Source organism: Elgaria multicarinata, chromosome 22 (assembly GCF_023053635.1).
Source record: "Elgaria multicarinata webbii isolate HBS135686 ecotype San Diego chromosome 22, rElgMul1.1.pri, whole genome shotgun sequence".
In the NCBI taxonomy this organism is placed as follows: domain Eukaryota; kingdom Metazoa; phylum Chordata; class Lepidosauria; order Squamata; family Anguidae; genus Elgaria; species Elgaria multicarinata.
Window position 1 is genome coordinate 5,050,961 of NC_086192.1, and position 13,026 is coordinate 5,063,986.

Genomic DNA, 13,026 nt, shown 5'->3' on the forward strand with positions numbered 1-13,026 from the left:
CTCCCATCATCCAGCGGCCTTGCTGGCTGAGGATGATGGGAGCTGTAGTCCAGCCCATACAGAGGGCGCCAAGTTGGGGAAAGGCTGTGCTACAGCCTTTCAATGAATTTGGCAGCATTTAAGCTGCCCCGTGATTCTTGTATGGAATTTTAATTGCAATCTGTGCCTCGCCTGTTTCGGTTGACTATCACGGGCCCAATTTACAAATGCAGCATTATCGAATCGTAATACTTCCCCACCTACCCCAGGACTGTACCACTTCAAGGCTGTAGATAATAGATATGATCCATGCTGGTCTAAGGGAGGAAAGAAAGAAATGCTTCATACACATTAAAAAAATATATAGCATTCTAAAGAGGGGGGAAACTAGGCTGTGTATTTGACACCCTAGCTTTCTACCCGCAAGGATGCGTCGTTGTTTTTAATCGGCTTGGGAGCACCCAAACATGCCAGGCTCCACGTGCAGCCTGAAAGCGGCGCCGCCCAGGAAAACCTTTTGAGTCACTCGCTGCTGCCTGCGAAAGCGGAAACTCCGCTCCTGTCAAAAAGCAGAAGCGCTCCGGTTTGGAGACCTGCACGAATCCGGTCCGGCTTCTGCCTCCAACTCTCGGTGTAGTAGCTGAGGGCACGGTCAGTCCCTCGCTCGCTCTCTTTTTCCCCTTTTTTTCTTGTTGTGTTTCTGTTACACATCGCCATCTTGTTACAAAGCCTTTTTCTTGTCTGGAAGCTTCGCAGAGGCGCTGGGTGGGAGGGGCGATTGCTTAGCTGCGCTTTAAAATCCCCTTTTAATATTTATTTTTTATTTTTATTTTTGCAACCACCCCCAAAAGCCACAGATCTTGCGAGGGAGGCGGTGAGCTCGGCGTTTCTCTCTCCCCCCTCCTCTTATACTTTTTTTCCCCCCTTTTCTTTTTGGGGTTTGCAAATCTCCCCAGACTTTGGATCCTCCACTGAGACGCAGCCCCAAGAAATGAGCATTGAGACGTTGTTAGAAGCGGCCAGGTTTCTGGAATGGCAAGCTCAGCAACAGAAGACACGTGGTAAGAGGGGTGGGGTGGCGGCGTGGGGTGGGGTGGGGAGGGCCGGGGGGGCACAGGGGAGACGAGCAAAATGCAAATCGGGGTGGGTTGGTTTGTGTTTTAAATGTAGGATTGGTCCTGCCAAAAATGAAATAATAATAATATTTTAAAAAACCCACAACCCTGCCTGCATTGTGCAAAGAGAAACCAACTTCGTAACACCATCCGAGGAGTGTGATGTGCGTGGTTTTAACTGGGGATCCAGCCCCAACTCTGTTCAATGGGACCCAGCCACGCACCCACCTACCCGCGCGCGCGCGCCCCACGGCAAGCGCGCAGGACCGCCAGCCATCCCTCGGCAGTTCAGCCCCATTGAATTCGCTGGCACTGACTCCCGAGGAAACGCGCGTTGGATCCCGCGGTTGGCTCAAGCCTAGCGAAGCCGGAATATAGTTTTGGCGGGTTGTTGCGGAGAGGCGGCGGCGGCGATGTCGATTTCATGTCTGTTTCATCTTTCTCAGGCTGAGATGTTGCAATGAAACCTGGTTTTCCCGTGTTTGGTTATTAATGGAAATTTGGGCGGGGTGCGTGGAAAGGTGTGGGGTGGGGGGGATTTTGGGGTGGGGGTGGGAAAACTCTCGCGCAAGGTGGGGGAGAGGCAGCCGGTAGGGCCGGTTTGAACCTCCTCGGAAGCAAGCCCCATGGAGTTCGGTGGGACTTACTCCTAGGGAGTAAAGGCGCGCAGCGCCTCGAGAGCTGCCTGCCTGCCTGCTGCGCTCCGCGTCGTGTTGCGTTTGCTGTGGATTTGCTGACACATAGTGACCTGGGTGCGAGGGAGGGGGGAGAGAGAGAGAAATGTATTTCCTGCAGGGTGGCGCGTCTGCTGGGTTTCTCCCCCCCCTCTTAAAAAGAGAGAGAACGGATCTCTCCCTGCTTTGCAGTGTAAGAAGAGGAGAGCAAGGAGGGGGGTGTTTGATAACCCTTGCAACCCCCGCGTCCAATCCACGCATAATGACCGCTGATTAATTGGTCATTATGCGTGGATTGGATGCGGGGGTTGCAAGGGTTATCAAACACCCCCCTCCTTGCTCTCCTCTTGGTCCCTTTAAAACGCTTGAACCCGGGCCCGCTTCCACGCAAGCAAAACACGCGTGGAAGCTCCAAGACGCGTCGGTGGGGGGGGTGAGGTGGGGAGGTTTGCAGGAGCGGGTTACGATGTCATGTAGTTATGCGCCAACCTCCCCCCCTCCCTCTTGATACCTCCCTGATCTAAAAAATAAAAATCGAGCTGTCTAGAAAAGGGGGAGGAAACCCGTCCTTTATCCCACTGCCCCCACCAACACCATCACGCAATTTTCCTTGGGCAAGATTATTCGTTAATAATAAAACGAATTATTATTGGAGGGAGGGGGAAAACCAGGACTTAAATCGACCGGGTTGCCTTGTGGGGACACGCTGCTGGAGGCTTTTGCACTTGGGCATACTGAAAATGACATGGAAATGGAGAGAGTGGATGGGGGGGCAAGGGGGGGCGGATTGCTGAAGCGACGCGGTCGCGCGTGCTGGAGATCTAAGGGCACAATGGAACGTTGGCGGCGCGTGTTTTCCTGCCCCCCCTTCCTTCCCCCCCCCCCCGGGTTTGGAACGATGCGTGTTTGCTCTGCGTTCCAAACGCGTCCCATTGGTTGTGGGGAGAGCTGACGACGTGTCCAGGCCCTGCCCCCGACCACGTGCGCTGGGGACCCGCCCTCTGGGGTGACTCTCGCTGGCTGGAGGTGCGGTTTCATTCTTGCAACAGTGCGCGCGGGCACGCGTTTGTGAGCGTGTGCGTGTGTGTGTGTGAGCGCGCCCTTGCGTATACGTACACGCGGGTGGTGGGGCGGAGAAGGCCTGCCCTCCGTTGTCTGTGGCGTGAGAATCAGAATCCGAAAGTCAACGCAGGGGAAGAAGCTGAGAGCCAACGGGTCCCTTCTATACTGCAATCTAATCTTTTTATACATATGTATATAAACTTCAGATCTTTATTTATTTATTTTCTGGTTCATAGTACAACTGCTGTGTTCATGCAGGCAGATCGGAGTGTGGAGTTTGCTCTAGAATTAAAAAAAAACCGTTTTAATAATAATAGGGGAGATCTAAAATAAAACAACACATCCCATATACCGCAATTCTGAAAAAAAAAAACACCCCATGTCTTTAATCATTTAATTTATTACATTTCTATAGCCGAAGCTTTCTGAGCTGTTCACCAAAATAAAAAAAGCACACGTTTAAAATACGTTCTATAAAGTACGAAAGAACACTGATGTAAAAACATACCAGCGGCACGCGCACACAGGCGACATAGATCTATGAACAATCCAGACCTCATTTTAATTTGTTTATGGCTCGTGGTGCAAAAGCAGTATCCATGTAGGCGGACTGAAGGGTATATTATTGGAATGTATATTGTTCTAGCATAGTAATCGTGAGGAGTGCATTGGGCAGATTTGAGACCTGTCATAGCTGCCATCTCATTTCTTCCTCTCAGCCCAGGTTTTTTAATCCAGGTCCCATTAATATTATATACTAATGTGCCTTGTAACAACAAGCAATATTTGCACAGGTGGATGCGGCTGTGGACACTGCTGAAAACAACAACCTGTGCCTCTGTTTACTGGTGAAATGGGATTAACGTTTAAACAGAATTCATCATGTCTCTTGCCAATGAAGCACTGACCTTGCCTTGATATAATAACGAATAGCGATAATGACAGCAAGAGGAAATCCCGAGAGGTAGCATGCTGAAATCTCTTTTGTTTCCAAACCACATTTCATAGGAGGAAGGGTGTGTGTCTGTGTGTGTTTGTGTGTTGCAGCCAGGGGCAAAACAGCAGTATCCGCACTGGCTGATTGTCGTGCTGACAGTTCGGTGGAGATTTGGTCTGTCAACCACTGAAAAGTGAGGTATAAATGCTTTAAATAATATTAGCTGTGATGGCAGTTTGCCTCTGGAAACTCGTTGTTGGAGAGAGTTAGTTGTTTCATGCCCTGCTTGTTGAGGTTCTTGGAGGCATAGAATCATAGAAGGGACCTCAAAAGATCATCCAGTCTGGTCCAGACCCGAGTCCCACCTCGCACTCCCAACCCACCTTCACAATTTTTTTTCTATGCCCAGCATGGCGTTGACAACTTTGCCGCAACCCATTTTTGGGTTGTGACACACCAGTTGAAGACCACTGATCTAGTCCAACCGCCCGGCAATGCAGGAAACCCTCTATTACAGCATTCCTTAGAAGGTGGCCGTCTAGCCTCTGCGTAAAAACCTCGGACAAAGAAACCGGTCTGTTCCATGGCAAAAAAGATAATCATACTCTGAGGAAGTTCTTCCTAATGTTGAGTCGAAATCCTCTTTGTTATTTGACCCTGTTGGTTCGGATCCTTCCAGGTGGAGCAGCAGAAGACATATTTGCTCTATATGACGACCCATCAGATATTCGAGGAGAACTGTCATATTGTCTCTTAGGCCACAGCTAGACCTAAGGTTTATCCCGGGATCATCCAGGGTTCGCCCCTGCCTGAGCACTGGATCCCCTGTGTGTCACCTAGATGAACAGGTTTGACCCCTGGACGATCCAGGGATAAACCTTAGGTCTAGCTATGGCCTTAATCACCTCTTCTCCAGGCCAAGCATATGCAGCTCCTTCAGCCTTTCCTGGTCTCTCTGGACACGTTCCTAGTTTGTCAATATCCTTTTATTTATTTTATTTAGACGTTTGTATCCCACCCTATATCACAAGGATCTCAGGGTGGCCGTGGGAGGCAGGATGCTGAATGAATAGACCCTCATTCTGACCCTGCAGGGCTCTTAGCTTAGAAGAAGCCATGTTGGAAGCCACTTATAAGATCCAGGGACAAAATAACGTCTTGGATGAGCAATAGAACAGATCAGCTTTCCGTCAAAGACATCCATAGAGGTTGCAGCTCTGTGAAGGGCTGTTGGCCATGATAGTGCAACGAAACCTCCCTATTCAGAGGCCACAAGCCACGGAGCACCGGCGGCTGGTAGGTTGTTGCCTTCAAAGCCCTAATTTCTGGGCTACCCAGAAACACCAATTTGGCTGCTGTGTGAAAATGGATTGGAAGGATCTTCAATCTCTGATCCATATTGAGGGGGCCCCTGAGAGAAGTTGTCCTCTTTGAACAGTGCCACTGCTACAAACAGCACTAGTCACCTGTGCCTTGTTAACCCTTTCAGATTTCCCAGAATGCCCCATAATGATGCTACGTCAGGAGCATTGTGGGAATTTAAAAGGGTGTCTTAGCTCTCAGTGCTGGGCAAGGATTTAGATTTAAGGGGAAGCCATGGCAGGTACCCCAAGGGGTGTGTGGGCAGGACCTTGGGGTACCCTGAGCTGCCCAAAATTTCCAGGTGCCAAAGCTGGCCCTCTTTGATCTGACATTGGAAGACTGTCCTTAAAACGGGAGCATCTCTGTGACTCTGTTTACTACTTAAATAGCTTCACTGGGGTTCCTTAAGCAACATACAGGCGTGGCTTTGATACGCAAATAGTAGCGAGGCGTGAACAGGGCAGATCAAACACCTGGCATGCTGAAGACTGATTTCCTCTTTCCCTAGATTTGTAATCCAGATATCCGGGTTGTTTGTTGGTGGCTCAGAGTAAAGCGGAGGTATCCATGCAGGCCCGCCTGAACGCAGGCCCTGCAAAGCGGGCAGCTGCGTCTCTGCCAATTGTACTCTGCTTGCTGCTTTACATAGGTTTAATCTTTTAAATGTAATTTTGTTCTTTCATATTAGGGTGCAACTACATGATGTTGCCACCCATTAGAGCAGCCTTCCTCAACCTGGGGTGCTCCAGATGTGTTGGACTGCATCTCCCAGAATGCCCCAGCCTGGGGCATTATGGGAGTTGTAGTCCAACACATCTGGAGAACCCAGGTTGAGGAAGCCTGCATTAGAAGGAGGCTTCTGAACTCAGAGGCTTCAGAGTATCCAATCCTCCGCCAGGCTGCTGAGTTTTGCTTCTTGGTCATTCTCCCCCCACCCCTTTTTCCTCTGAGCCTGTCTAGAGGAGGCCTGCTTCCAGAGGTGGGGCTGTGGCTGGAAAGGCTATAAGATTTGCATAGAATCAAAGAATAGTAGAGTTGGAAGGGGCCTACAAGGCCATCGAGTCCAACCCCCTGCTCAATGCAGGAATCCACCCTAAAGCATACCTGACAGGTGGTTGTCCAGCTGCCTCTTGAATGCCTCCAGTGTGGGAGAGCCCACAACTTCCCTAGGTAACTGGTTCCATTGTCATACTGCTCTAACAGTCAGGAAGTTTTTCCTGATGTCCAGCCGGAATCTGGCTTCCTGTAACTTGAGCCCGTTATTCTGTGTCCTGCACTCTGGGAGGATCGAGAAGAGATCCTGGCCCTCCTCTGTGCGACAACCTTTTAAGTATTTGAAAAGTGCTATCATGACTCCCCTCAACCTTCTCTTCTCCAGGCTAAACATGCCCAGTTCTTTCAGTCTCTCTTCATAGGGCTTTGTTTCCAGACCCCTGATCATCCTGGTTGCCCTCCTCTGAACACGCTCCAGCTTGTCTGTGTCCTTCTTGAATTGTGGAGCCCAGAACTGGACGCAATACTCTAGATGAGGCCTAACCAGGGCTGAATAGAGAGGAACCAGTACCTCATGTGATGTGGAAGCTATACTTCTATTAGTGCAGCCCAAAATAGCATTGGCCTTTCTTGCAGCCATATCGCACTGTTGGCTCATGTTCCGCTTGTGATCTACAACAATTCCAAGATCCTTCTCATTTGTAGTATTGCTGAGCCAAGTATCCCCCATCTTGTAACTGTGCGTTTGGTTTCTACTTCCTAGATATAGAACTTGGCATTTATCCCTATTAAATTTCATTCTGTTGTTTTCAGACCAGCACGTATTTATTTTGTATCTTGGCTGCTCATCTCCCTGTCCACCAGAACACCCCCCTTTTGATCTCTGTGAGGTTATTTAAGGTCACTTTTGCAACCTGAGAAAGCAGGGGCCATGGACCAGATCTTTCCATGGTGGTTCTGAGGGGTCGGGTGTGTGTTGGAACTTTAGGTCCCCCTCCTAAAGTCATAGCAGTATATATGATTTCGGGAAGTGGGAATTCGAAAAGTGCTACGGTCCCCAGGACACTCTCCAAAGACCATAAAGTTGCACCCTTATTTGTTGTACTTCCAAACTGCCCTATAACTGAAGTTCTCTGGATGTTGTACAATACATTAAAAATACTGTACACATATTAAAATAAACAATAAAAAGAGTGCAGAATAAAACTGGCAGCAAAGATTAAAAGCATCATAACATCATAAGATCAAATTTAAACCACCAGCAGCAGAATAGGGTCTCAAAGCAGTTCTTAAACTGCCTGGGAGAATAAAAAGGTCTTTAACTGCTCCGAGAAGGTCATAAAGTTGGTGCAAGGAGAGCATTCCACAAATGGGGTGCCACCACTGGAAAGGCCCTCTATCTTGTAGCCACCTGCCCGGCCTCATTCGGCAGGGGTACCTGGAGGAGGGTTTTGGACAATTACCTTAATGTGCAGGTAGGTAAATGTGGGAGGACACCTTCCTTTTAACTCTACTTCAGTTGCCTGTACTCTCTTTAAAGTTGCGTATAGGCAAATGAATTTTAAGCCTGTTGTTTAAAAATAATACATGTCTTATATGGGTTGCCCTTAATACCTGCATGTCCTCCTAAGAATGAGTGGCTGATGTTTGTGTTCTTCTGAATCAATTCCTTGTCTTTACGAAGCTGTCCAAGCGTTATCTGTAACCTCTGAAATGCCTCTGTCCTGCCTGCATGTTTGCTTTTCCACAAGGAGGGAATCTGGGCCTTGCTGACAACACCATTGCCATTTATTTATGATGACATTTAAATCCCACTTTTCCCCCTCTTGCAAGGAACCCAAGGTGGCTTACAAGGCCTTCCTCTTCTCTGTTTTTATCCTCACAGCAACCCTGTGAGGGAGGTTAGGTAGCCTTAGACCTGCTAGGTCACATGTCTAATTTCATGCCGTTTGTGTGCGGGGGGGGGGGGGGGAAGAGACAGACAGACAGAGCAGCGTTCAGTGCTGCAGTTTCTGCCGTTTCTTCGGATGTGGTCACCTTCAGACCTGATCTTTCCAGACAACATCAATAACTATTCAATTTTTTTGCCCGGCATGAAACAGAGCATCATAATTTCTTTGCTGCTGACGATGGCCATGATACGTTATAGTATAGTGTAAGGAAAAAGGACAGGTCTTTGCCCTGAGGAGGCTACAATGTGCCCATCTATCCCCAGCAGAGATCCTGCCCCCGGTACGCACAGTGCCATGCAATGAGATCCTGGTCCCTCTCTATTCAGCCCTGGTTAGGCCTCATCTTGAGTATTGCGTTCCGTTCTGGGCTCCACAATTCAAGAAAAACGCAGACAAGCTGGAGCGTGTTCAGAGGAGGGTGATGAGGATGATCAGGGGTCTGGAAACAAAGCCCTATGAGGAGAGACTGAAAGAACTGGGCATGTTTAGCCTGGAGAAGAGAAGATTGAGGGGAGACATGATAGCACTCTTCAAATACTTAAAAGGTTGTCACACAGAGGAGGGCCAGGATCTCTTCTCGATCCTCCCACAGTGCAGGACACGGAATAACGGGCTCAAGTTACAGGAAGCCAGATTCCAGCTGGACATCAGGAAAAATTTCCTGACTGTTAGAGCAGTACGACAATGGAACCAGTGACCTAGGGAGGTCGTGGGCTCTCCCACATTAGAGGCCTTCAAGAGGCAGCTGGACAACCATCTATCAGGGATGCTTTAGGGTGGATTCCTGCACTGAGCAGGGGGTTGGACTCAATAGCCTCATAGCCCTCTTCCAACTCTACTATTCTATGATTCTATGATCAGGCTGAAAATCCAGCCTGGCCTTCCTGTGCAGGAGAATGGTGTAGTAGCATCCTCAGAGGGTAGAAGGAAGACTGTACCACATCTGGCTACATGTGGATTAGATCCAGACTTGGTCATCCTTAGAGTAGACCCATTGAAATCAAAGGGGCTTAAGTCCCATGGATTATAGTGGGTCTGCTCTAAGTATTACTAAGCCTGGATCTAACCCATCATTTTTGTTTTAATGTTCCACTCTGTGTTTAAAAACAAAATGTCAGTACTCCTTTGAAAGTTGTAAGCTATCACAGCCAGGAGAACGAAGGATGAGGTAGGACTTCTTCCTGATGTGCTAGTTCTCTAATAGCGGGGAGTTCTTGTTTTGCATTACAGGGCAGCGCATTAAAACACGGCACACGCACCCCACTTGTCCACTCTGTCACTTCAGGATTCTACCCCATCATCCTGCTGCACGGGTAAACCAGGACACACTCAATTGATTGTATTTTAAATCAGTAGAATGATTTCATGAGAACTTTCCTCCATGGCATGGGATGGGGTACACAAAAATGACCATCCTATGCCTTGTTTCAGTTCCTTTTGGTATCCTGATCGTCTATAAGAGATGAACCAAGCTCTGTAAAGCTTCTTTGTCTGGTTGCTTGAATACAAATCCTTGCTCGCCATAGGCGATCAGCTGAGTGAGCGTTCTGTGTAATTGGGAGGATGTTAGGTGCAGTAACTCATTGGAGAAAGAGAGAGAGAGGTGTTGGGTGCCTGAGCCCATTCCAGTTACACCCTGGTAATGGACAGAGTAGGCCAATGTAGGCATCCTTTCACACTCCAGATATTTTGGACTACAACTCCCATAATTCTCGACCTCTGGCTATGCTGGATGGGGTTTGGGGGAATTGTAGGCCAAGATAACTGGAAAGTTACCAGGTTGCCTCCCCCTGGCTTAGGCAATTAAGTTTTCTTAAATAATGTAAACCTCGTGTCATGTCTCTCCATGTCACACACCCCTCCTCCTCCTCCTCTTCTCCTCCTCCTCCTCCTCCTCTCCTCCTCCTCCTCCTCCTCTTCTCCTCCTCCTCTTCTTCTTCTTCTTCTTCTTCTACTCCTACTCCTCTTCTTTCATCTCCCTCTGTTGCTTTCCCTGTTGATTCCTGGCTTGAATTCTGGCTTCTCTATAAAATAGCACGCACATCAATGCCCAGGCATTGAATCTGTTCACCCCTGCTTGGGACAAAGGTGAATCCCACCTCTGTTAACAGCCCCGGGTTTAATTTCATGAAGCTCAGAGCGACCTGGATTGCTTTTTCCTTGACTTACGGGTGCCTTGCTGTGCGGAAGCGCTATCTGCTTTGTGAAATTGTAATTAAATCTTTTAGGAATGCCATTAGAGTCAGGGTGCAGCGTCAGAATGGGGTGTATTGCCGAATTGCGCACCCCCCAGGCCCTCCGCATGATGTCAGCGACCATGGCCACGCCCACTGATATAGCCCCGCCCATCTTGCCTTTCTCCCTGCTGAGAGGCACAGTGTTCCGTGCCCATCAGCGTGACAAGAAGTTCCTGGCTTTGCGCATCTGCGCTCCTGCTGTTCTCAGGCCGGAGATAACAGTTCAGTTCCCCTTGTGACTCCCTACTGGGAGCTGCATTTAAGGGCATCCCCAGTGGTTCGTCCAATCTCAGTTCAGAGGTAATGGGGATTTCCTTCAGGGGCGGGGCTTATAGGACAAGCCCCACCCAGTGGAAAGACCACAAGGAGGCTCCGCGGGCCAGCTGCAGGACCCTTGGGCCTGCGGAGCGGAGGTTCCACACCTCTGTATTAGAGATACAGCCAGCGTGGCCAAAGGTTTCTCGAGGGTCCCCTTTCTCGGTTTCTTCTCTCGACCTGCCCGTTGTTGACTGCGTGGCAATGACGGTGGGGCCCCTTCAGCACAGAAACCCGCGAGGCAGGCAACGGGAGGTACCTGAAACGTTTTGTTTCGCTGATGAGTCACTCAAGGAAAGGGAAATCAAAATTCTCCAACCACAAAAGCAAACCAAGTGCTCTGGAACTCTCTTCCCCGGGGAAGCTAGACCGGCTCCCTCCTCGACGGGCTTTCGGAAGCAGGCAAAAACTTCTTCGTTCCGGCAGGCCTTTGGCGAATAATCTGGGCCTCCGTCTATGCTAAGGACTTTTAAAATTGTCATGTATTTTAAATGTTTAATGTTTTAACATTGTAATATATTTAAGATATTTTTTAACTTGCGTGTATTTCTTTTCATAGGTTTTTAAATTGCGTATGTTTTAAATTTTGTAAGGCTGTCTTGAGGCCCAGGCAAAAGGCAGGATGGGCAAAAGGCAGGATGATGATGATGATGATGATAATAATAATAGCAAAAAAGCTTGAGAGCTGCTACTTAGATATCACATGGCTGTATCTTCCTTTATTTATTTATTTAATTTCTGTACCGCCGAATTCCTGAATTCTCCTTGTCCATGTTGGGCCTCCCAAAGGACGGCAGGTGGTATGGCCTGCGTTTATTTATTAGATTTCTATCCCATGTTCTTCCCTCCTGCAAAGGAACCCAAGTTAGCTTGGGTGCAAGTTCTCCCATGGGGTGGGGGGGGGAATACAAAAATGTGTGCATTAAATGAAATGGTGAATAAAAATGCACACATTAGGGAAAACAGTGTACAAAAAGGCGTATATTATGGGAAAGTGCTTGCAAAGCATAAGCATGTTAGGCGAAATAGTGCTCAAAAGCACACACGTATTTTTGGCGCAGTTTTTTTTAAAAATGCAAACCGATGCAGAAATGGGACGGAATAAAAGGTGCTTGAAAAAAATGTGAACGAAACAGACTTCAGTATTACTGTTACATTTAGATCCTGCCTTTTTTGCAAGGAACCCGAGGCAGCTTACACAGGACTTCTCTCTATTTTATCCTCACAACAACAACCCTGTAAGGTAGGATGAGAGTCAGCGACTGGCCCAAAGGCACCCAATGAGCTCCCGTGGCGCAGCGGGGGCTAGAACCCGAATCTCGCGATTCCCAATCCAACACTCTGACCATTACACCGCACTGCCTCGCTCTCTTCTTTCTACCCATTTTTTTAAAAAAATAAAATGTCAATCAGATCATATGAACATGCGAAGAGTCCTCATCCCAAGGTGTCCCATTGGCCTATGAAGCTGATTGGTGGGAGATTCAGAGCAGATCAAAGGAAGGACTTCTTCAACTCTGGAACTCACTGCCACAGGATGTAGTGATGGCCACCAATTTGGATGGCTTTAAAAGGGGCTTAGATGAATTCCTGGAGGCGAAGGCTATCAATGGCTAGTAGTCCTGATGGCTAAGTGCAACCTCCAGTATCCGAGGCAGTAAGACAATGTATGCCATTTGCTGGGGAACATGGGCAGGAGGGTGCTGTTGCACCTTGTCTTGCTTGTGTGTCCCCCGGCTGACATGTGGTTGGTTGTTTTGTGGTCAGAGACCTGGACTAGATGGACCCTTGGTCTGATCCAACAGGCTGTTGTGTTTTTATATGTTCTTAGTATCATTTATTTATTTATTTATTTAGAATATTTATATACCGCTCCCCATTGAAAAAATTCAGAGCGGCGTACAAGGTAAAATGAAAATAAAAACAGAATAAAAGCAGTTAAAACAAAATTTAAAAGAAGCAATTACAGTAATCCAAGGCTGCATGTTAGAGAAAGGCTTCTTGGAATAAAGATGTTTTCAGGAGGCGCCGAAAGGGGTACAAGGTCGGCGCCTGCCTGACCTCCAGAGGCAGGGAATTCCACAGGAGGGGGGCCACCACGCTGAAGGCTCTTCCCCTGGTGGATTCCAATCGGAGGATGGGTCTAGGTGGAACCACCAGGAGCAGGCCCTCGGATGACCTCAGTGACCGGGCAGGTTGGTAAGGGAGAAGGCGCTCTCTCGGGTATCCTGGTCGCAAGTTGTTTAGGGCTTTGTACACACGTTCAAGAACCTTCAACCTGGCCCGGTAGCGAATAGGCAGCCAGTGCAGCTCCCTCAGCAGAGGAGTTCCATGCTGGAAAGGGGCAGCTCCAGACAACAGCCGAGCTGCAGCATTCTGCACTAGCTCCAGCTTCCGGAG

The 13,026-nt window shown here is 48.6% G+C and overlaps 1 protein-coding gene across 2 annotated transcripts in view; it reads left to right on the forward strand.

Annotated features, from left to right (window-relative positions):
* The first annotated feature begins 710 nt into the window (after window positions 1-710).
* The window catches only part of MNT (MAX network transcriptional repressor), a 94,232-nt gene continuing 81,916 nt past the window's right edge, over window positions 711-13,026 (forward strand). The window contains exon 1 of one of the 2 annotated variants that reach the window (XM_063146842.1): window positions 711-1,040. In XM_063146842.1, the coding sequence (XP_063002912.1) occupies window positions 971-1,040 (70 nt within the window). In that variant the 5' untranslated portion in view covers window positions 711-970. The remainder of the gene's footprint in view (window positions 1,041-13,026) is intronic. The other variant, XM_063146841.1, reaches the window with a different exon arrangement.